The 21,480-nt window shown below is 58.1% G+C and overlaps 10 protein-coding genes and 2 non-coding genes across 12 annotated transcripts; 6 read left to right on the forward strand and 6 right to left on the reverse strand.

Annotated features, from left to right (window-relative positions):
- Positions 1-178: 178 nt before the first annotated feature.
- Positions 179-2,888, reverse strand: B0H18DRAFT_1003829 (uncharacterized protein). Its single transcript, XM_048028447.1, has 8 exons — positions 2,537-2,888; positions 2,388-2,479; positions 2,224-2,335; positions 1,805-2,172; positions 1,438-1,749; positions 1,246-1,385; positions 468-1,057; positions 179-432 (listed from the first exon to the last, which is right to left on the reverse strand). Exons 1-8 carry the CDS (start codon positions 2,835-2,837, stop codon positions 356-358), a joined length of 1,992 nt encoding a protein of 663 aa, XP_047894109.1. The 5' UTR covers positions 2,838-2,888; the 3' UTR covers positions 179-355.
- A 96-nt stretch (positions 2,889-2,984) lies between these two features.
- On the forward strand, positions 2,985-3,067 carry B0H18DRAFT_t91. Its single transcript has one exon. It is a non-coding gene; the product is annotated as a tRNA-Arg (tRNA).
- A 105-nt stretch (positions 3,068-3,172) lies between these two features.
- B0H18DRAFT_907525 (kinase-like domain-containing protein) lies at positions 3,173-5,857 on the forward strand. The gene is made up of 6 exons (XM_048041516.1): positions 3,173-4,204; positions 4,281-4,454; positions 4,554-4,738; positions 4,792-4,874; positions 4,960-5,109; positions 5,161-5,857. The coding sequence occupies exons 1-6, from the start codon at positions 3,281-3,283 to the stop codon at positions 5,736-5,738; spliced, it is 2,094 nt and encodes a 697-aa protein (XP_047894110.1). The 5' UTR covers positions 3,173-3,280; the 3' UTR covers positions 5,739-5,857.
- A 75-nt stretch (positions 5,858-5,932) lies between these two features.
- Positions 5,933-6,015, reverse strand: B0H18DRAFT_t93. Its single transcript has one exon. It is a non-coding gene; the product is annotated as a tRNA-Arg (tRNA).
- Positions 6,016-7,511: 1,496 nt separating this feature from the next.
- Positions 7,512-8,717, forward strand: B0H18DRAFT_875718 (GPR1/FUN34/yaaH family-domain-containing protein; the record flags this gene model as incomplete). Its single annotated transcript, XM_048040444.1, has 7 exons — positions 7,512-7,679; positions 7,741-7,850; positions 7,908-7,958; positions 8,083-8,154; positions 8,206-8,280; positions 8,412-8,503; positions 8,557-8,717. The coding sequence occupies 7 exons, from the start codon at positions 7,512-7,514 to the stop codon at positions 8,715-8,717; spliced, it is 729 nt and encodes a 242-aa protein (XP_047894111.1).
- A 658-nt stretch (positions 8,718-9,375) lies between these two features.
- On the forward strand, positions 9,376-10,407 carry B0H18DRAFT_1003846 (uncharacterized protein). The gene is made up of 3 exons (XM_048028448.1): positions 9,376-9,743; positions 9,866-10,142; positions 10,200-10,407. The coding sequence occupies exons 1-3, from the start codon at positions 9,540-9,542 to the stop codon at positions 10,280-10,282; spliced, it is 564 nt and encodes a 187-aa protein (XP_047894112.1). The 5' UTR covers positions 9,376-9,539; the 3' UTR covers positions 10,283-10,407.
- Positions 10,408-10,472: 65 nt separating this feature from the next.
- On the reverse strand, positions 10,473-11,716 carry B0H18DRAFT_1084794 (Isochorismatase-like protein; the record flags this gene model as incomplete). Its single annotated transcript, XM_048031833.1, has 4 exons — positions 10,473-10,574; positions 10,625-10,896; positions 11,092-11,178; positions 11,704-11,716. 4 exons carry the CDS (start codon positions 11,714-11,716, stop codon positions 10,473-10,475), a joined length of 474 nt encoding a protein of 157 aa, XP_047894113.1.
- On the reverse strand, positions 11,700-12,206 carry B0H18DRAFT_954422 (uncharacterized protein; the record flags this gene model as incomplete). Its single annotated transcript, XM_048042269.1, has 1 exon — positions 11,700-12,206. One exon carries the CDS (start codon positions 12,204-12,206, stop codon positions 11,700-11,702), a length of 507 nt encoding a protein of 168 aa, XP_047894114.1.
- Positions 12,207-12,396: 190 nt separating this feature from the next.
- B0H18DRAFT_875646 (uncharacterized protein) lies at positions 12,397-13,651 on the reverse strand (the record flags this gene model as incomplete). The annotated part of the gene is made up of 4 exons (XM_048040439.1): positions 12,397-12,525; positions 12,574-12,749; positions 12,804-12,952; positions 12,990-13,651. 4 exons carry the CDS (start codon positions 13,649-13,651, stop codon positions 12,397-12,399), a joined length of 1,116 nt encoding a protein of 371 aa, XP_047894115.1.
- A 1,452-nt stretch (positions 13,652-15,103) lies between these two features.
- Positions 15,104-16,226, forward strand: B0H18DRAFT_1118550 (ribosomal RNA-processing protein 7-domain-containing protein; the record flags this gene model as incomplete). Its single annotated transcript, XM_048033805.1, has 2 exons — positions 15,104-16,088; positions 16,141-16,226. 2 exons carry the CDS (start codon positions 15,104-15,106, stop codon positions 16,224-16,226), a joined length of 1,071 nt encoding a protein of 356 aa, XP_047894116.1.
- A 1,644-nt stretch (positions 16,227-17,870) lies between these two features.
- B0H18DRAFT_292693 (uncharacterized protein) lies at positions 17,871-19,741 on the forward strand. Its single transcript, XM_048037440.1, has 4 exons — positions 17,871-18,466; positions 18,521-18,786; positions 18,849-19,374; positions 19,426-19,741. The coding sequence occupies exons 1-4, from the start codon at positions 17,960-17,962 to the stop codon at positions 19,468-19,470; spliced, it is 1,344 nt and encodes a 447-aa protein (XP_047894117.1). The 5' UTR covers positions 17,871-17,959; the 3' UTR covers positions 19,471-19,741.
- Position 19,742: 1 nt separating this feature from the next.
- Positions 19,743-21,369, reverse strand: B0H18DRAFT_292577 (uncharacterized protein). Its single transcript, XM_048037439.1, has 4 exons — positions 21,111-21,369; positions 20,912-21,056; positions 20,692-20,860; positions 19,743-20,632 (listed from the first exon to the last, which is right to left on the reverse strand). Exons 1-4 carry the CDS (start codon positions 21,114-21,116, stop codon positions 20,038-20,040), a joined length of 915 nt encoding a protein of 304 aa, XP_047894118.1. The 5' UTR covers positions 21,117-21,369; the 3' UTR covers positions 19,743-20,037.
- Between the last annotated feature and the right edge of the window lie 111 nt (positions 21,370-21,480).

The following is a 21,480-nucleotide window of genomic DNA, read 5'->3' on the forward strand; positions in this document are numbered from 1 at the left end:
TCACGCACCTCAACGACTCGGACGAGACACGATCAGCGCTGGCGCACGATGTCGGATGTTCCTGTATGTATCTGTACGTGTCACATATTGCATCGGACGGATGGATTCTCGCTTGCCGCACGCTATTTTATATATGGGACCGTCGCCATACACAGCTCCGGTGTACTGTTCTGCCAATCCCAATGGCTGTCATTCTATTCCCTACTGGAACGTCCGGCTGAGTGGTGATAGACGGGCAGTACAACGACAATGCGACATGAAGACCATGCATAAATTAACTCGGCGAATCTCGACATGTGTAGGTGCGGAGTGGGGCTAGTGATACAGAATTATGGCGGATGCCAGCAGAGCTATGTTATGCGCGTAGATCGACCGCTATCGACGGCGAGGGAGGCGGCTCCGTCGGAGACGAGATGGACGGCGGCGATAGTACTGGTGAGTGTTGGTTGCTGGTCTGGAAGGGCGACTGTGTGGTGTTGGAGATGCAATCTGCTGCTGGGGAGATGCAGGGCGTACCAGAGCTGGTTGAGTATCCTCCGACGGCATGGTTGATGGTACATGATTCTTCCCTGACGGTGCAGCATGTCCATTCGGCAATGACTTCTCGGATACCACGGAAGTTGAGGCCAGTGCTTGTGTCACTGGACGAGGAATTGGATCACGCTCAGGTGGTGACAGCGACGAGCTCCTCGACGATGGCTGAGCCGATACCCTATGGATGACCCTCGGCCCAACGATCTTCGGGATCGGTTTCATAACCTTGACCTCCTCCGCTGCATCACCATTGGCCAAGGAAGCACAAGACCCATTCGCATGCACACACTCTGGACGGACAGTCTCCTCCGAGCTGCGTGGCGAGTTCGACAAGTAGACACTCTGCCGCGGCATAGCCACCCGCTCGTAGAAGATCATGAACGCGCCCACGCCCTCCTGCAACACGTTCTCAATCCCGATCTCGACCACGCTGTCGTCGCTGATGCGCAGCCATCCGCGTCCTGTCTTGGGCGGCTCGTCCTCGTCGTCCCGAACAGGACCGTATCGCTCGCACCGTCGCTTGCTAGCTTCGGTGGATCAAAGCGCCGAGCACCAGCAGATGGTGGCCGTGGTTTTCGTCGAACAGACGTAATGCGAAGGAGTGTTGCCCGTAATGACAGACCACGGCTGAAAGACGGTAGAGGTGCGCGGGTAGCATATGTCGCTGGTGTAGGTTGTGCGTGGATGGCAGGGGTGAGTAGAGATCGGAACAGAGGGCTGGTAGAGAGTTGCCGAGGTCGTGTATGGGTGAGATCGAGCACGTCTGGAAAGAGCACGCGGCAAGTGTTTTTGGAGGCGTAGTGGCCATAGTGCACTGAACGATTCAAGTGGAGAGCAAGCACGCGAGGCGGCTAAGACCTGTGTCAAAAGCACAGCAGAATGCATGGAAGAGATAGGACACACCCGAGCGATCATAGCCTGCTTCGTCGAAGCCCGACTGAACACCTTCTCCATCTTCACGCCCTTGATATCTTCCTCGATCCGGCCATCATCGAGCGCTGCCTTCACGCGAGCGACCAGCTTCCGTGCCTCACGTGCACGTTTCTTCTTGGACGCTGTAGGATCCTGGTCCGCGTTCGCGAGCTCGGTCAGCTTCTCGGCCTCGACCTCGAGGCGGCGGTAGGTCGCGAGCATAGAGCACTTTCGGCAGATGCAATCGGTGAGAATCTCTAGGCGAGTGTAATCGTCTAAGCAGTCTTCTAGGCGACACTGGGTCTATGAGATCATTGTCAAGCAGAGCGTACTGCTACAGTCAGACAAGGCAGCGTACCGCTAGACGAGGCATGCTGAGCTGCCAGTTGTCGAACGCAAAGTGCATGACGGCCTCGGTGTATCCGCACTCAACGCAGCTCCGTCGATTAGCGGTCAGCCCGTCGAACACACTCTTGCCAAGCTCCCGGCTAGCGGGGCCCTGAACCTGGGCGAGTGCGCTGAGGCCGCGATCTCGATGCCCTTCTTTCTCGACAGCAGCAGTTTCGTTCTTGATGCACTCTGACAGAAGCTGGAAGAGTTCCTGGGCATCTTGGTGTTCGCGTGAAGAGAAGAGTGTGTTATGTTTCGACGGTGAGTTATTGGATAACGCATTGATAATGTCGAGAGGTCGTAGCGCTCGAGGAGAGGAAGTCGGCGTGTTGAGCGCTATGTCAAGAGTCAGATACTGGACGGTGGAAGAGCAGCTAGCGTACTGACTGTGTAGAAGGTCCCGCAATGCATCTATGACAGGCGTCGGTACATCCAGCGCTTCGGCCTTAGCATGGATTTGCTCTATTTGAGGTTGCAGATAGCAGAGAGACGCCATTGCCTACGTTGTCGGAGGTCAGCGGATGAAACGCAGCTTCGCGGGTAGCACGCACCTGCAATGTCGAGTCCATGAAGCAGTAGGTGCCAGAGATATTGACGAGCCCCGGGTAGTATCCTGCATCATGGGACACTTTGGGAAATGATTCTGTCGACAAGCTGACTTGAGAGACTGTGCAATGTGCATCATCATGTACAGGCATACCGAGCTGGTGCTGCTCCTGCTTGACCTGCCCCGCTCTCGTACGGATATGCTTCTTCTTGGGTTTGCGTTTCTCGTGAGTAGAGCTCGAACCAGAGTGACTATCGAACCAGTTCCATGGTAATGCACCTGCGAATGCGTCGAACACCATGAAAGTGGACGATACGAGCGAGCCTTTACGAGAGTTGGCGGCAACCACTAGGAGCGGGACAAGCAGGATGACCAGGAGGGGGAACAGTTGCTGAAATGCTGGGCTGGAGATGAGCTGGATAAGGAAGAAGCGGAAGTCTTCCAGAGGCTGCATGTGCGCAAGATTCTTATGCCTTGCGCGGCGACATGAGCGAGTCGATGAACGAGCGCACTCAGCCAATTCGGCCCTCAGCGGGCAAGCTCCCAGCCTGCCCGAGGTGCGTCGGCCTATCGAATCAGGCATGTAAAACACTCCATGTATGGCTACCTGGCGCAATGGTAGCGCGTTTGGCTTCGATCGCCAATGTCACCAAAAGGTTGCAGGTTCGAGTCCTGCGGTGGTCATTCCGTTTTGCCCCGGCTCTGTCTGGAGACGCACGTGATCGTTCCCAGCAGACGCGTCGCGTCGCGAGTTGGATTGGTTGCCCTACACCGATCGGCTTTACGCATACACTCATCACGCTTCCCTCTCTGGACCTGGGATACACACCCGGCTGCGCTTCCCATCTTGTTAGATGCTATTCTTGGTCTTGGACTCGCTCATTGCACTCGCGTTTCATGGCTACTGCTGCCTTCTTGTCCCAACATTCCTCCAACCCGCTCGAGGTTCCGTCGTCTGATGCTCGCAACAAGCTTTACAGGCGTCGACTCATGCGCTCAAAGAAGTTGCAGAAAGACGACGGAGTCCTTCTGTCATCATCGGACGGCCCTTTGAACGGATGCAACGTTCCAGATTTAGACCAATACCACTCGCACCTCGCGCAATTGTACCCGAACACAAGGGGGCCCTCCGCCACAAACAGGTCTCAGGCTGCTCCCATTCAGCAGGCTTTCAGCGAAGGCATGTATAGCGATGACGAGCTGATTGTACTTCCGGCGGATCCACTAGACGTCGATCCCGAAGAGGATGAGGAGGTGGAGCATGAGGAGCATGAAGAGATCGAGCTGGAGGAGGAAAGTGGAGACGTGCTCGCAGACGAGGATGCAGAGGGAGAGCTCGACGAAGACCTGCTTGAGGACCAGGGCGGTCATGCAGAGACAGACGAAGAGCTGACCATCTATCTCAAGCCACGCGAGGAACGCGAGGAAATCGAGGAGGAGATTGCCGACCTCGAAGCCACTGTCCCGCAACTCACCCCAGACTACAAGATTCTAGACAGACTGGGAACGGGCACGTTCTCCTCCGTCTACAAAGCCATTGACCTCGGATATCATGACAGGTGGGACAACGCACCATGGCAGCGCTGCCATCCACCCTCATCGTCTGAATCCTACCAAACGGCTCCCCGGCCTTGGGGAAGCAAAGTCTTCGTCGCCGTGAAACGCATATATGTCACTAGCGGACCCGAAAGGATACGCAACGAGATCTCTATCATGGAGGACTGTAGAGGGTGCCGCCATGTCTCGCAGCTGATCACTGCTTTCCGGCAGCATGACCAGGTCGTCGCTATTATGCCCTACCACCGGAACATCGACTTCAGAGTGAGTGACCTTTCTTCGGCTTCGAATCATTGAGACGTGCGGCAGTATGTCTGATCATGATCTATTACCCTGCTAGGAATACTATCGCATTCTGCCCATGGAGGGTATCAAGGCGTATTTTCGATGTATGTTCCGAGCATTGCGCGACGTTCACGCGCGAGGGATCATCCACCGTGACGTGAAACCGGCCAATTTCCTTTTCGATCCCCGTACCGGTATCGGCACCCTGTGCGACTTCGGACTAGCTTGTGTGAGTGGCTCCGCCCGTGCCTTGGTGAATAACGACTTTCGGGTCAGCCAGAACGCTCCCGACGGCTCATGCTGACAATGAACACTCTAAAATTTACAGCGGGTGGAAAACGGGCCCACGCTAGGTGCCTGTCTCCATACGCGTCCGACGCCTGACTTCCCGCATGGACGGATACGGCCCCGCGGGGAGTTTGACGTAGATCACGTCAAGCGCATGCAGAAGGAGGGACGGCTAAAGAGTTCCTTGCCCTCAGAACGCGTTGGGTACCCGGAGAAGGATACGAGGTAGGCCGTCATAGTATCGTCGCGCGCGTACTCCTTCGTTTACGCCAGTCAAGACCTGTCTCTAAAGCAAACAGAGCCGGTACTAGAGGCTTCCGTGCACCGGAAGTCCTCTTCAAATGCGGCGTGCAGACGGGAGGTCGGTATTCAGCGCATGACTTCAGGCACACTTACGCTGATGGTTCTTTTCTCGCGTACGGCTCAATGACTTGCTACTCGCACAGCCATCGATGTCTGGTCAGCGGGGATGATCCTGCTCTTCTTCCTCACGAGGAAGTTCCCATTGCTCCACTCTAGCGATGACATAGAGGCCCTCATGGAAGTCGCCACCATCATCGGGAAGAAGAGGATGGAGAAGACAGCCACTCTGCACAGTAAGAATATCCGCTCCATGACCGAAGTTCCGACTTACCAACATCTCTCAGGCCGCGTATTCCAAACGAACGTACCTTCGATATCGCCTGAAGGGATGACCTGGCGTGAATTCGTCGAGCAGCAAAATCCTAACCTCCGGACGCCACCAGAGCCGGATCCTCGCTTCTATCCCCACGCCAGTTCTTCGCGGAGCCAAGCAGGTCCACCGCCCTCATCCTCGTCCCCACCGCGGTACTCACCATCGCGGTCGTCTTCTCCTGCTCCACCGCCAGCGATAGATGCAGAAGCATACGCGGCGGACGTCGAGAAGGCGCTCGACTTCGTCGAACGGGTAATGCACCCCGAATCAACGCAACGCATGAACCCGAGACAGGCGCTCGCACATCCTTTCTTGCACGACCCAGATGAACCCGACGACGACGAATTCTTTCCACATCCGTTCGGGGAAGGCGTCTGCGGCGAGCTGCATTTCTTCGATGAGGAGACAGACGAACTCTGCGTCCGCGTTCGGGTTCCCGGGGAGAATCACTTCGTAGCGAGGAGCGTACTCGCTGGCGAAGGTACTGCGATAGGCAATCAGCCGTGCGAGTTTCATAGAGAGGAGGATGGGTATGTGTTTCTAAGTTAATGATGCGGATGCATACAGGACATGGGATCGGATAAGTGATGGGACCATTCAAGCAAACCGTAATGCATTGTCATGTATCTACCACAGATTTTGTATTCCTTCAACACTCAAGTAGTCACTGGCCGTAAAGTGGAGGCCTTTTGCACTGGAGATGTGCAAAACAAAACATCTCTTCATGTCGAAGATCAAAATAATGACCACCGCAGGACTCGAACCTGCAACCTTTTGGTACCGTTGGCGATCGAAGCCAAACGCGCTACCATTGCGCCAGGTAGCCATAGGCAGATACCGTATACGTAATTATCTATTGTAGACGTCACTAGGTAGCCTCACGACAAATAGTCATCGCGGCAGCCGCGAACACACTAGTACTGTGTATGCGAGGGCCTTGCGAGGGCCAGTTGCACGAAAGTCGAGAGCGGCTATTTGGTCCAGTCTTCATGCTGCCGATGAGAGTTACAGCACCGGTGGGGATATTAATTGGGTGTGGGAGGAATCAGACACAGACGGACAAAGTGCAAGCGCGGTACCGGGTACTCACGTACGTTGCACATGCGCTGAGTTGAATTGCCAACTCGACTTCAAGAAAGGTTCTGAACGATCAGAAGGACCCGCCCCGTATGCGCCCTGATGTAGTTGCTTGATGGTGTCAATGGAATTATGCCGTATGCATGAGCACTATCTCTTCGCTTCCTAAAGAAGAGACGGAGATTGCTCTTGACAATTGTAATTTACTTGAGTCGACTCTCGCCGCAGTGGACAGGTACAGGACTCACCAAAGGTCTGAGCGCGAGGTGGGGCTTGTATGAGCGACGTGTAGCTTAAATTTTGCTCGCGCCTGGTTTGCTCCAACCGGTACAGCCATGAAGCAATTCCATCCAGGGAGTCGAATGCGTCTAGGGAGATCGATCAAGATCTGGGTGTTACAGGTGACGATCCGCACACTCGGTAGTTCCCTGCTATTATCGTCTATGAGAACGTCGAAGGCCCATCACCCAAGTGGCAGAGCGTGAGGATTTTCGCGACGCTTTCGTCCTGTCTACGACACTTTAGCTGAGCAAACTGCGCACAGAGATGCTGATTCCACAGTCGTCGTACCTGACATGCCGGCAGGAAGACTCGAAGCATCTGAAAGATTCTTCTCCGGGCTTGTCCCTACTGCGATTGGCGGCGGTAGGATGCTGCTCCAGCTGTGGATTAGCACTGTCCGTTCTCAGATACCGTTACCTTGCATTGCCTCTGGGTCTTTCTCCATTGTCTAAAGTCCAAGAGGGGATTGGACCCACCCGTCAAGCCCATTAATCTCCACAGCGATCGAGCTGTCATGCGCAACAACCGACCTCAGGCTGTGGTCTAGAGTCCTTGACTGCACGATGATTGCTGGGCCAAGTCCGACACTACCGCATGGCAGTCAGAGCTACCACCGAGCTTCTCTTCTTGACCGCTGTGTGGGAAGGCAGCGTGAGTCGCCACCAGCACGACAGACAAGATTCTCATACTCACTCTCACCGGATAAAGTAATGCACCCGTCCCATACCCCTGCTCGCCCGCGCATTATGGGGCGCCAGCCCGTCTTCCCAGCCTCCGTGCGAGCCTGAATAATCACTAGATACCCCGCGCCACCCCATTTACACGAAACCAGACCATGGCTTGGCGGGTGTATGAGGGTATAAGAACCGGGTGCTTCTTCCCTGGTTTCTTTCCCGCAGACCGCACGCCCCCTCCCTTACCGTCCTCTGAATCCTAGTTCCCAGTGCGGATACCTAGCCAACAATGTCTGACACAGAGAAATCAGGAAAGTCGGAGAACGTCACGGTGCTCACCAGGAGCGAGAGCCGGGGCAACATCAACTACTTCGGGGAGTCCCTGGATCCTGTCCCGCCGCGCCCGCTGGGCGAGGGGCAGCCTCCCCCGCCTGTGGTGCACCAGTATGGTAACCCCGTAAGTTGATCGACAATGTCTGCTCGGTTCTGTGATGGTCCTGAATCCGGTCTTTGCCCAGACGCCCCTTGGAATGTTGGCCTATGGGACCGTCTTCCTGTGTTCATCCCTGCTCACCCTGGGCGCGGGCGGTGTGACAACGGCCAACCTTGTTTTGGTCTTCGCGATGTTGTAAGTGGCCCAAAGCGCCAGATCACCTCTGGAACTCTTTGTGATAGAGTTCCGTAGCTACGGCGGTATCTCGCAGACGTTGGTCGGCATGTGGGAGTTCTACCTCGGGTAAGCCTCATCAGCATTCAACATCAAGGCTATACTGACAAAGATGACAGCCACACCTTCGCAGCGTGAGTCGATGTCAACGAGCGCGGATGATGTGGTGGACACTGAGTGATGCGGTATACAGGACTGTCTTCACGACCTACGGGGGCTTCAACTTCAGTTACGGTGCGCTCTACCTGCCACAAATCGGACTCGCGTGAGCACCGCGCGGTGACAGCAATCTTACCGGTACTGACTTGTAACATAGGGCGGCATATTCGGTCGACGGTGTGCCTACGAAGGAGTTCACGCACGCTATTGGTATCTATCTGGCCATCTGGTGGTGAGTCCACTGGTGTAGTTCACGATATGGAAAACGACACTCAACTGTTTTTGTCTCAGCCTTATTACTGGCGTGTTCCTGTAAGCGCATTCTACGATAGAGCAAGACAAGTCGCTCATTGTTGAATACAGGATTGGCGCTCTCCGCACGACGGCCCCGATCGTCTGGACGCTTGGGATGACGGTGATCGCGCTCGCTTGCCTGTCATCCAACTCCTTCAACCGTGAGTTCATATCCCGATATTTGCTCGTGCCAGCAACTGAAAATCATCGGCAGCGAACCCGCACGTCAACATTGCGGGCGGTGCGTTTGGCCTCGCTGCTACCGCAGGAGCGTACTACGGCGCGCTGTCCGGTTTCTACACGCGTGCGTCGACATTCGAGCAGATCTACGTACCGCCAGTCGTGCTCGCGTACTCCGACCCGCAGAGCGCATAAGATCAGGCCGGCCCCGTTGGTCGTCAAACATACCACATAGAGTTTTGAAATTTCTGTCTTTACCCGCTCTGCGTGTCCTACGACCGTGACGTCCATGTCAGTGTAGGGTAGAGGTACAGACCAGGAGATCCATGCCACGGCCGTATTTCGAGCAGCTCGAAACGCCGTGGTTCTTCCGAGTCTGATGTCATACTATCCCGCATTCATGTCCACTCTGCAATGTATTATTTCTGCATCCGCACGAAGAAGATACCGAGTGAAACTGCGCAGTCATTGAATGCAGCTATACCGATGGGCGTGGCAAGTTTCTCGAAGTGAAGGGCAGATGACCGTAGGACAACTTGCTCGACGATAGAAGTGGTCTGAAACGCTGCAGATCGTAGCTTGTCTCCGTTGAAGGAAGTGGTGCAGTCTTCTCGCCCTCAAGTTCTACACGTGTGCAGGGCACCGAAACCACACACGATCAATATGCCGGTGGCTGTCCGTTGTACCCTGCCAATCGATTGGACAAACTCAGACCACAGCGATGAAAGGAGGCCGGACTCACCAGGACATTCTTGTACTACAAGACGGCGAGGAACAACACGCTGAGCCAACGCTGAGCCCTTGACATCCGCGACATGACGGTTATGTTCTCACGGCACACGGCCTCTCCTATATGTAAACGCGATCATGATGGTCTGTCGCGGATATGATTCCATCAAATACGACCCCACCGTGCAGAGCTGTGTTACTGTAGTACCCACCCACTCCCACCTTGAGCCAGAGAGACACTGCGACTTCTCGACATAGCTGACGAGCAGGACTTACGAACCAAACAAGATGGCGCTGAACTACGCGATGTTGAGCCCAGCGCGGGCCCCCATCCCGCTCCCGAACGAGCTGACGATCAAGGAGGTCAACGGTGGCGTCGAACTCTCGCTCACCATCCCAGATGCGCCGCCGACGGGTGCGTCGAGCGCAGGAGGGTCGGGCGGTGCGAAGAAGATGAAGGACGTGGGCAAGCTGTGGCTGACGGACCAGCGGGTGCGTGCATCCCACTCTCGCTTACCGTCGCCACAGCAATACATGTACTGATTCCGGGCCCGCTGTTCTTTCCCCACCCCATCGCCATCCTCGTCTTCTCTGTCGGATCTCGATTCACACAGCTCGTCTTCGTGTCCGACAATGGAAGCAAGTCCGGCCTCGACTCGCTCTCCGTGCCCCTCCTCTCCCTCCTCTCCACAAAGTTCGAGCAGCCCTATTTTGGCTCGAACTTCCTCACCATCGACCTCAAACCCTCGCCGGAAGGCAGGCTGACTGACGGAACGAAGGCGGAGATTCGGTTGAAGGACAAGGGTCTGTTTGAGTTTGTTAGCGCGCTTGAGAAGACGCGAGAGCGGGCGATCTACATGAAGAGACAGACGGCGGAGGAAGACGAGCTACGTGCGTGCTTGCTTGATCGCCACCACTCCTACGACTAACCTTCTGTGCTTCTGGTAGCTACTTACACGCCGGCCGAAGCTGGTTCCTCGTCGTACGCCTCGAGGATACCGGATGATGCCCCTCCTGGGTACGATGACTAGATAGAAGTCTCGCCACCCTCATGGCTGCTACACATCGCTACGAATGGTTCGAATGGATGTAACGCTATCTGTACGAGGACTCACCCGTTGTATAATCATATCCTTGTGTTGATATCTCATTCAAATACGTGGTCGGTTCGCTAACCAGCTGTAAGCACTGATACAGAGTAACAAACAGATTAGACAAGAATCAACATGTCGCCCTCCCTACGCCCCCGAAAATTCCTCCCGGATGTTGCACCATATTCACCGCAGCCGCATGCAACTCCTCGAGCGCCGTCCCCGTCGCATCCTCCCATAACCACGATCGTTCCCCTCCCGCATCGTCGAATGCACACACACGTCCGTCGTTACGCCACACACAATCAACATTCGCACCTCCTTCACCTTCAGCAGTAGCTCAAAGTCCGTATACGCAAACGCCGACCGCCCGGGTTTGTCAACAATCGGCTCCCCCTCGAGCGGGTTCAGCTCCGGGATGATATCGTGTCCGCGCTCGCCACGCACGAGCAGCCTGCCCATCGGACCAGCATCGCCTATGCCCATCCCGGAAGACGTGTTGCGCGATCGGTACAGCTCGCGCGGCGAGAGCGTGGACAGGTCGGGCGGTGCCCCTCGCGCGTGTGGTACACGGGGTAGCCGTGCTTCCGGAAGGCCGCGAGGAGGCGTGCGATGTTGGGGATGGCCGCTTTCGTGCCTGCGGGGAGTAACCTAGGTGGGCGAGGTAGCCTTCTTCGGAGCAGACTGTGAGAAGCGGCGGTCAGTGGGTGCATGCGATGCTCGTTTGTCGTCTCAAAGAGTTGACTGACAATCCATCTGCATGTCTATGACTACTAGGGCTGTCGACTTGGGGGACAGTAGTCCATCGTGAGGCCAGTCATACGGTTGCGCAGATACTCTGCAGAGGCCGGTCGTCTGGCGTGACATGAATATGGAGGAGCTTTTGTGAGTACTAGAATATAATTTTTGACTGATGAACCCGTCGAAGCTGTGCGCTGCTGGCCTTCGGGAGCTTCATCGCACTGAAGGCGGATTGCAAGGCGTTCCGAGAAAACCGGAAAGACACTCGGTGCTCAGGCTTGCCTGGTGGCATCGGACTACGCATCGGGCTTTGTGCGCAATAAACGCGATACTGTATGTATGAGAACACGAGCAATACGATCCATGAAATCATTCGTTGTTCTGCATTCTACACATGTGATGCGACCCTCCGCCACAACTATCTTACCTACGATGGGGACCATGTCTGCCCAACACGCTGGCCATCTGCGTTCGATCTCTATAATTAGAGGCTGAGATGCTTCCGCCCAGGACCAACAGTACTAGTAGGAAGAACAAGATTTGATTTGATCTGGGCCGCAGATATGCAAGGCCGACTACGGAGTCGACATGAGCCATAGACTAGAAGGCATAGTTCTCACTCTCCGACTTCATCGTACGCCTCATCATACTCCTCTTCCTCCCGCTCCTCTTCCTCCCACTCCTCCTCTTCCGAGTCACTCGTCCTGCCCCTAAGTCGTTTCGAAGGACCGGTCCTCTCCAGATCAGTCGATTCCAAGTCGTCCAACGTCCGTTTCAAGCCCGTCACGGTGGGATGCGCGCTCGATCGCTCGAAACCACGCCGATAGTGCACGACAATCGTACTGAACTCAGGACCTTGGAATTGATCTGCTGTGCCGACGACATCTTTCCAATACGCCAGGGGCTGCTGAAGCGCTTTGATGAAACAGTAGTACATCAAGTTGTGATCCGCGAGCCTCGCAGATGCCTTCACTGAGGGTGCCTGCCAGTGTGTTATTTCATCCTTTATGCCGACTGGCAAAGGCTTATCTGGCATGTCCGTCATCGGCTCCAGTAGCTCTTCATCTTGCTCCGGCAGAGCCTTGGGGAGAGGGTCGACGGCTTCGTAGTGTTGTTGACACATCAAAGCAAGTTTGGCGAGGAGCACGGCCAGAGGCGAGTTCGGATCTGGGAGTTTGACGGACGGAGACCGAGATGCGAATACTCTTGTTTCAAGTAACCGCCAATCTTCTCTTGGTGTTTGTCGCCAATCCGGACACCTTGGTGTTCATACATATGCAGGACGTGCATCCTCAGAGCGTCGGGGTACAAAGTCAATTGTGCTTCACGAAGCGAAGACACATCCAGTTAAGGACATGTATGACGGATTCCAGATCGTCTGCGACTTCGTGTACCTTCCCGGGGTCCTGCAGAAGCCTAGCAGACATATATCGCCACGTACCCTAAAACCGGTCAGCTCGAGGTTGCACCCTGTCGTGTACCCGACTCACCGTACGATCCGGGCGTGACGCAGTATCATCTTTAATAAGTTTGCACATTTCCCAATCGTTCAGGATACCGACGACTCGCTCAATACCTTCCATGTCGATGAAGCGGAGTATGAGGATGTTCGCAGGACTTATGTCTCCGTGCAGGCAACGCTCCAACTCCCAGGCCTGTTTGTGTGCTGGGCCAAAGCACGATGAGTATCGCCTCGTTAACAAAGCGACGAGCACAGTACCTTGAAGCGCTTCAAATATACATTTGACGAGCTCCCGTGGAGAACTGTGGCTCTCCAGTGGCTCACAGATCTCCTTCACCACGAGACGATAGTGTTCTTGTGTAGGCCACCGGCACGTCGTATTCTGATCCCAGGTTGCCAGCATTGCGCTGACGTCTCCTGTGCGGTACCCGCGTCATTCTTCACAAGCCGGCGGCGATAGGCGTTGGCACATATTGCACACCACTCCTTCTGAGCATCGTCAGCACGTTGCCCTCACGCAACGAGTCCTCCACCCGAGGGCGCCAGCAGTCCTTCAAGAAGACCAGTCGCTTCCGAGACACGTCGTAGGCGATGTAGCCTTTCGTACCGCGCCCGATAGGGGAATCGGTCGCGAAGTATGGCTTGCCTACAATGAAGGAAGCGCCATCACTCGCCGGCGGATTCGTGTCCTCCGGCTCTGGACTCGACCAGTCGGTGAGCGGCTGCAGGTCCCGCTGGTCAATAAGGTCCTCAGTCCGCATCTTGATCTTGTACACGGGCCATCCACTGGCAGCCTGATCGAGCGCAGCATGACGATGTTCGTTGACCCACTCGTTCGGCGCGCCACAATCCCACATGGCGTCGATCTCGTCTTGTGTCGCTCGCACGACAGTCGGGTCAAAGCCACGCCGCTCTTGATCCATGCACGCGTAGCGCCAGATGACCTTGTGAAGCGGCGACGGGTCCTCTTTGAAGTCGATCAACGCAGAGACGGTGGTGCCGGCTCGGTCCCACCGAGTGACCCAAGCCTGACCGTTGAACACTAGCAGTGTGAAGAGATGCAGTCGTTGTTGTCGCTTGAAGATCTTCCCGACACATTCCGCCATCCGCTCCAGCGACTCGGGATTACCCACTTTGGGACCAGAGAGAGCATTCTCGTCTGGCTCCACATCGTCGCTGGCGTTGGTCGCCTGCCCCTTGCCTGTGTCCGCGGCCGTGGGCTGATCAGAGTCGTCACGGTATTCGTCGTAGTCGCTTCCGTCCGCAGGATTTTCTCCGTCGTCGCTCTCCTGGTCGTTGTCCCTATCGGCAAACCTGGAGGCACACTGATGGGTCGAAGTCGTCCTGATCTCCACAAACAATGATATCCAGGCCCAGCGACTAGAAGTGCGGAAGTCCTTGCCCGGCGTAGACGCGTGGTCGGCCCTAGCATCGACGTGCGCGGCCGGGTAGAAAGACACGTCCGAGTCGACTCGGTGCTGTGCCGCGTCACTGTTGCGATCGCTCGAGTCTGGGCTATCGCGCAAGTTACTCGCAGTCAACTTCTCCCCGTGAGGACAGCTATCGAAGATCGCCAGCGCGACTCTGCACTGTTTACAAAGCTAAACAACTGCCTCGCCTGGACTGGACACAGGGAGATCACGTACAAGCTCAACCTGTGCGAGATCCTTCGATTTCCCGAGTTCCGCCTTGCAGTCCGAAAAGGTAGGGATCTCAAGCTCAGACGGGAGGTCAGGACCAGGCATATAAAGTTCCATGAAATGGTCAAAGTCCATTTCGACCGGCTTTGACCGCATTCTTTCAGCGTAAATTGATTTCGGACTAGTCACCGAGGCAGCAAACCGAGGAGTAGAATAAATCGATGTGTTCTGTACCACGGTGATGGGCGAGCGGATGTCGATGATGACGCGTCTGGCACAAGCTGAGGCGGCCACAGCCCACGAACGAGCGGCCTGCTCGCCACTGGGAGATCTCCGATCTGTGCAGCCACAGCGCGATCGGGGAACGAGATCTTGAGAGCTGTCATGAGCTTTTTTCTGTCTTTTGGAGGCTACATAACTTGCTTTAAGGTATCCGGCAGACGACAATGGGCTGTCCACAAATTCCGCGGGGAGGAGGAAAGTGCCCTGCACGATGGACATGCCGCATAAGTAATTCGGTGCTGTTTACATAATCTGAAGCCCCCAGCGAGAGAGATAATAAAGTAGGTGAGCCACATCGTGAGCGAGGATTGCAGCCTCGTCAAGTCTTCACGACAACGAAGTCGCTGTCAACGTCTCAACGTCGGTGAAGAGGATGGTCGGGTCCGCCCGACGCGAATCTGATCCGCCTGCAGCAGGATCTAGATTCGATCGCTCACGAAGCGCGGACGCGACACACGTGACCACACATCTTTCTTTCGAGCACTTGCTGCAGCCAGTACTAGGCTGAGTACACGCTGCCCGCCCGTCCAGCTGCAACGGTAAGTCCTGTGAATCTGTACATCGTAACCCCCGGAAAGCTCATGACATGCCAATCTACCAGTCCTTCCCTCCTGTCTACACAGGCGAACGACAGACATGTCCGCAAACCCGCCACCGCTCCCCAAGTCAGTCGGGGGCTTCACGCCCATCCCCATCGCCTACTCCCCCACCGCGACGCACATCCTCTACGCCCGCGCGCACTCCAACCCTAAATCTACCAAGCCGAGCGCAAAGCAAAACGACAAGGGGAAGGAGAAGGAAGCGGTCTACCCCGAGGGCCGCACGCTCTTCCTCGTCAACCTGCCCCCGGATGCAACGGAGCGCGAGCTGACACTCTTCTTCAAGGCGGCGGGGACGGTCGAGCGAGTTGTGTTCGATGCGGATAGGGAGGCGCTCGCAGGCGAGGACGATCTCGGAGATGTCAGCGACAGCGAAGAGGAGGATGAAGAAGGAGATAGGGAAGGTGCAGAGGAGGCTGCAGACGCGCCCGCCGAGCGGCCCCGCAAAAAGAGGAAAACAGGCAAGCAAGATGCGCCGCCCGAAGCCACACCGCTCCCCGCGCCCGCCCTGCGCACCCTGCGCCGCACAGGCCGCTCCGCCCACCTCGTCTTCCTCGACGCCTCCTCCCTCTCCCGCGCCCTCTCCCTCGCGGCCTCCACCAGCTCAACACCCAAATCAACCTCAAAACCTCGCCCCTGGCCCACAGACGACTCCGCCCCGCTCGGCCTCGCCCACTACCTCGCCGCGCACACCGCCGCGCGCGCGCCCCTCGACGCCGTGCGCGCGCACGCGGACACCTACATGGCGCGCTTCGAGTGGGCGCAGGCGCGTGCGCGGCGCGCGAGCAAGTACCGTATGGGCGAGGCGGTCGTGGACGAGGACGGGTTCACGCTCGTTACGCGCGGAGGCGCGTACGGGAAGACGCTCGGCGGCGGCGTCGCCGTCGCGAGCAAGCAGTTCCAGGCGGAGACGGGGGGAGGGAAGACTGGTGCGGGGGGGAAGCGCCATCGGAAGAAGAAGCCGGAGACGAAGGAGAAGGAGGGGTTCTACGCGTTCCAGGCGCACGAGAGGAAGAGGAAAGGTGCGTGGTGGTGTCGGGGCTGGGGACTCGGTCCGCTGACGGTTCTGTGTAGAGCTGATGGATCTGAAGTCGAAGTGGGAGGAGGACAAGGCGAAGGTGGAGAAGCTGAAGCAGTCTCGACGGTTCAAGCCGTATTGAAGTGTGCTGGCTATGTATACTCTTGGTTCACTATCGGGTTCTCTGGTGCCCATCATGGTCACCATCCCATGTTGCACCTGTCATTGACTCCTGCAAGTACAGTTAGCACATTTGAACGCTTGCTGCAAGTAGAGCACGCGGTCATGGAAGTCATTTACACAGGAAAGCGAACTAAGTCCGAAGTACAGGACAAAGACAATCCGTAGCCTCGTCGGGATGGCACCGAAGCTTCAAGGCTGTGTAAGTCCTACCAGTTCTTATGAGTTGCCGTGCTCATGCAGAATGCAAGCTTGAGACACCTTTCAAAATTGCGCTCTCTCGACGGCGATGCATGTATTAGCTCATATTCGGACGACACTGGCCACTGGCATGACTGTGAACCCCTAGGCAATCCTGGGCTGGCGTACTGCATGAGGCCACTAGCCCCGAGAGTTGCTATGCGTACTCGGGTTTTGTACAGCATCGTGATCAGGACGGCGGTATGTATGACCGTGCAGGCATCCTGGATCCAAGGACAACCGGTCACAGGTGGGGCTGCGGTACTTAGAGGCAGGGGTCAGCACAGTCTTGTGGTATCAATTCAGCCGCATTCCGCGCTCCCTCGGAGTTCCTCGCGACGAATCACGATCGTTACAACTGTGGACATCCTTTGGAGTGCCGAGGTCACTCAGGTGAGCGTTCCAGCTGAACGTGCAGAACGCTGAGTGCGAGAGCAGCGGCCGTGTCAGGTGCCGTCCGCAGCGAACGTGACGATCGCCAGCCTGAATGCGCCGGGCGGATCGGCGATCAGACGCTGGAAGTGATCGAGGAGGGGGAGGAGACCGCAGCGCCCGCCACCGACGCGGCCACATAGAAGCTTGACTGGCCCGCGCGGTCTCACTGTTCGCGGACAAGACTTCGCCGGTCGCCTGTGCAGTCTCCTGGGCCGATTGTGGCCTCTGTGGTCTGCATTTGCAAACCGGTGGCTCACACACATTGGGTGGCCGCTATGCGTCCGTGCGCACATATATGTACATGCCAGTCACCCCTCGTCGACGTGCGCTCGAACCGGCCTGGCATCCCCCCTTTCAACGCACGACGCACGGCCATCTCGGACATGGCGAGGACGCTGCGCATCTGACGCCGTGTGGGTTAGTCGTTCTGCTCGCGCCGCTCCACTTACTTCCGCGCCCCGATTCAGACGACCCGCGCCCCCTGTGCGCGGGGCCAGTGTATAATCTAGCGGGTCCCCGTTGTTTGCTTTGCTTCCACCCTCCTTACCTTCCGCTTCCCCCGATTGTCGGACCCGCAGCTATGCACGAGAAACCGGCCAGACTGTCGCGCTCAAAGCCTGCTGGCCTTCCTGTCACCAAAGTATGGAATGGCATTGTGCGGGCATGTAGTAGGAGCGACGGCCTGCCTTCGTTGGGGATGGTGCTGTCAGGGGATACGTGCTACCCCGTCAGGTTGGTCCCTTTTTCAGTCTGTGTCCAGCGCGCTGCGTACGGCTTCTTCTTCCGTCTCCTCGGTGCCTGTCCGACTCTCGGACACTTCTTTGTTGTGTGGTTTCCTTGATGCGATGTGCCATTCGCCGATCGCTGAGATTCCTGTTTTGCCGGACACCAGACTGACGGGTTCCATTCCAGCCTGCAGAACTTCGAGGCGTACCTCATCCACAAGGCACGTTGCACATCCACCGCCATCCATGCCCGCCAGCAGCACTGACACATCCCCTTCAGGAATACTCGGTGGAGATGCTGCAGTTCGTGGTCTGGTTCCAGGACTACCGCCGGCGCTTCCTCGCGCTCCCCGCCGCGGTGCAAGCAGCGTCCCCCGGCCGCTCGCACTTTTCGTTCGCCCTGCCGAATCCCGCACGCACAGCGGAGCGCGTCAGGCTCAGCAAGGCCCGCGCCGACGCTGTCCAGTACACCGGCGGCGATTCCCTCTGGGGCAGCGCGCCCTCCTCCCCCGCATCCTCCTACAAGCGCGTACAGCTTGCCCCAGTCGACACCGCCCTGGCGCGGTGTGACTCCATTCCCTCGCCGCGCTCGCTCTCGACGCCCAACTCTCCATTATCGTCACAGCCTTCCACCAGCTACCCTCCAGACCTCGTGCAGCCTTGCGATCAGCCATTCCGGGACGAGTGCACGCGCATCGTCGCGACCTTCCTCAGACCAGACGCAGCGAAGGAGCTCCCGCTCGACCCCGCCGTCCGCGACACCGTCATCCGGGACCTCACCTGGAACACCCACCCGGACGTCGTGCGTACCCTCCGCCGCGCCCCGCCGCCGCACCACAGCTGACCCCCCGCACAGTTCCTCCCCGTCTACGAAGAGCTCTTCCACACCCTCGAGGCGGTCTCCCTCCCGCGCTTCCTCGCCGCCGCCTCCGCGAACATCAACCGGCCCACGCAGCTCCTCTGGTACGCCCTCGGCGCATTCGGCATCGCGCTCGGCGTCTTCCTCGCCGTCCTCCTCGTCTGCGTCGTCCACGTGCCCCCGCAGGCGAACCGCGCGTGGCGCCTGCTCGCGGTCGTCCCCACCGTGGTCGGGATGATGCAGATCTACGGCGGGTACAGGGGGTGAGTCTCATGCTGCTCGACTCCGTGCGTGCGAGGGAGGCTGACTCGGTTTCGGCGTGCAGGTTCTGCGGCCAGGTGTGGCGCCGCGGCGCGTCGCAGCTGCACGAGTGGGAGCTCGAGGAGATGGACGAGCAGACGGGCGCGCACTGGGACTCGCTCCTCACGCGCGCGCCGTCGCCCCCGCCGTCCGCCGCGCACGCGGACGACGCGAAGGTGGACGCACGGTGGAGCGAGCGACGGGGAGACACCGGCGAGCGTGCCGCCTCGTTCACCATCGCCCCCTTCACCTCACCCCAACTTCGCCCCGGGTCCGAGCGCAAGCCGACGTCTGGCGGGCACTCCAGGGCGCCCCGCACCTGCCCGCTGTCCCTGCTCAGGCCACCAAAACGCGCGTTCTCCCTGAGGTCCCGCTCCCACTCCACCGCCTCCACGCTCTCGAGCGACCCCGAGAAACAGCGCGTCGCCGCCTACCCCGGCAGGCGCGCCCCGTTCTTCGGGCCCGAGAAGGTCGTGCTCGACCCGCGCATCCGCGCGCTGCACCGCGCGGTCGTGCGGGAGGTGGTGTGTTTCGGCGTCGTCGCGATGTTAGTGAGTGCTTCGTGCGGTCTGTGTTAGCTCGTGAGGCTGACGGCGCGGCAGGTGCTCGCGGCGATCTTGTTGGCTGTGCCGGATAGGGGACGGTAGGGGAGACGGATGGGTTCGTAGTCGACGGGGCTTCGAGCCTGGAATATGGATGATGACCGGCCGGCCGGGGCGTGCTCGCGTCGACTGCGGCTTCGTTAGCACTCTTGCCTCTGCGGCAGAGGCTTCCGGCGCACGGCCTGGCGCAGGGAGATGGTCCTGCATGACAGCAATATGTAGCATATATGTATTTTGCTCACCACCCAGTGGACATTCTCGGACTGTATACTGTAGCAGTCTGAAACTCTTTGCTTGGACCCCGAGGAGGCATCGTGGACGTGATTCGCTCACCCCAAATGCGCCACTGTCAAGCGACCACATGGATAAGACTGAGGTCGAGGAGGCGCATCACAATACATCGTGAGCTATATTACAAGGATCGTAGCCAGTCCGGCAGAGGTATCGTAAAGCGAACCATAAGCAAGTCGTGTCGCAGGCGGAGGAATCGTGAGCGAGTACTACATATCGTACAACACCGAAGGAAGGGTAGCTCGAGGTGGCGCAGGAAGGGCGGTAGTAGTGAGGGAAACGTAGAAGGGGTGGTACAAGGCCTCGGCCTCGCCCGCGCAATCACATCGAAGCCACGCTGTTCAGCATACCCACCTGGCCCGCGGGCCCGATATCCTCCCCGATCTCGTCCCGAAGCCCGCTCCCGCCCGCCTGCGGCTGCCTTGCCATCTGGCCGACGACGTCGCTCTGGAGCTGCATCGGGACGAAGACGACCTTGCTGTTCGCGGTCTTCGCCATCGTCTGGAGCGCCTCGAGCTGGCGGATCTGCATCGCGGCGGGGCTCGCGAGGATGTCCGCGGCCTGGCGCATCAGCCGCGCGGCGTCGACCTCCGCGCGCGCGGCGATGACCTTGCTCTCGCCGATGCGCTTCTGCTGCGCCGCGCTCGAGAGCGACGCGGACACGTCTGCGGAGAAGACGATGTCCTTGATCAGGATGCCCTCGATCGCGACGCCCCACTTGTCCGCGACGTCCCCCACGATCTCCGCGATTTCGAACGCGATCGCCTCGCGCTCGGTCACGACGGACTGCACGGCGCGCGCGCCGACGACGTGCCGCAGCGTGGTTTGGGCGCGCTCGGAGAGCGCCTGCCGCAGGTCGGTGATCCCGAACGCGGCGCGGTAGGGGTTCGTGATCTGGAAGTACATCACGGAGTCGCTGGAGAAGGGAGGACGGAGGTGAGCACGTACGCGCGAGAGGGGACGGCGAGTGCTCACATTTCGACGTCGACGTTGTCGCGCGTGATGACCTTCTGCCTGCCGATGGAGGCAATCTGGATCTTCACGTCGACGACGCGCACGCCCTCCGTGCACGGGTTGACCTGCACCAGGCCGGGGTCGACCGACTTGTAGAACTTGCCGAACCGCGTGACGAGCCCGACGGACCCTGGGGGGCGGTGAGCATTTCTACGCCTGACAGGCAGAGGGGGGTGCGCACCTTGTGGGATGTTGCGGAAGGGGTTCGGGAGCGGGCAGCAGGGGATGGCGCCGCAGAACCCGACGCACGCCCCGAAGGCCTGCATCATCGAGCCGTAGAAGCCATGGTCGATCTCGCCTGTGCCGAGGTCTTGGGCGTACGAGGGCTATCCGACAGAGGTGAGTGGTGGTAGTGAAGCGACGTGTGCGGGAGGACGCACCTGCATCTCTGACCGCTTCAACGGCTGCACCTTGATGACATGAGCGTCGCCAGGCTTTCGGGGCACAGCAGTCGATGCTGGTTCGTCAGTCACTGACAATGGCCAGCGTCAGCATTCGGCGTCACTTTTGCACGCGACGATCGCGAACACTCCTTGCCAACCACTACCGACAGTGCAGCAGTCCTCTGGGTGGCCCGCAACGAATAAGGCAAATTGGGACCAACAGAGCGACTGCGAGTAGGACGCGTGTGTGTATTACTCACCGTTGGGAGCGTGGTGATCGACGACATTCCCATTCCCAGAGTGCTCACTGGGCTCCGCGCGGTATTTGATATCCTGGGACATTGTGCGTTGCCTTCTTGTGGATAGG

The sequence above is a fragment of the Fomitopsis serialis genome (genome assembly GCF_022376445.1).
Source record: "Fomitopsis serialis strain Sig1Antser10 chromosome Unknown B0H18scaffold_28, whole genome shotgun sequence".
NCBI lineage: Eukaryota > Fungi > Basidiomycota > Agaricomycetes > Polyporales > Fomitopsidaceae > Fomitopsis > Fomitopsis serialis.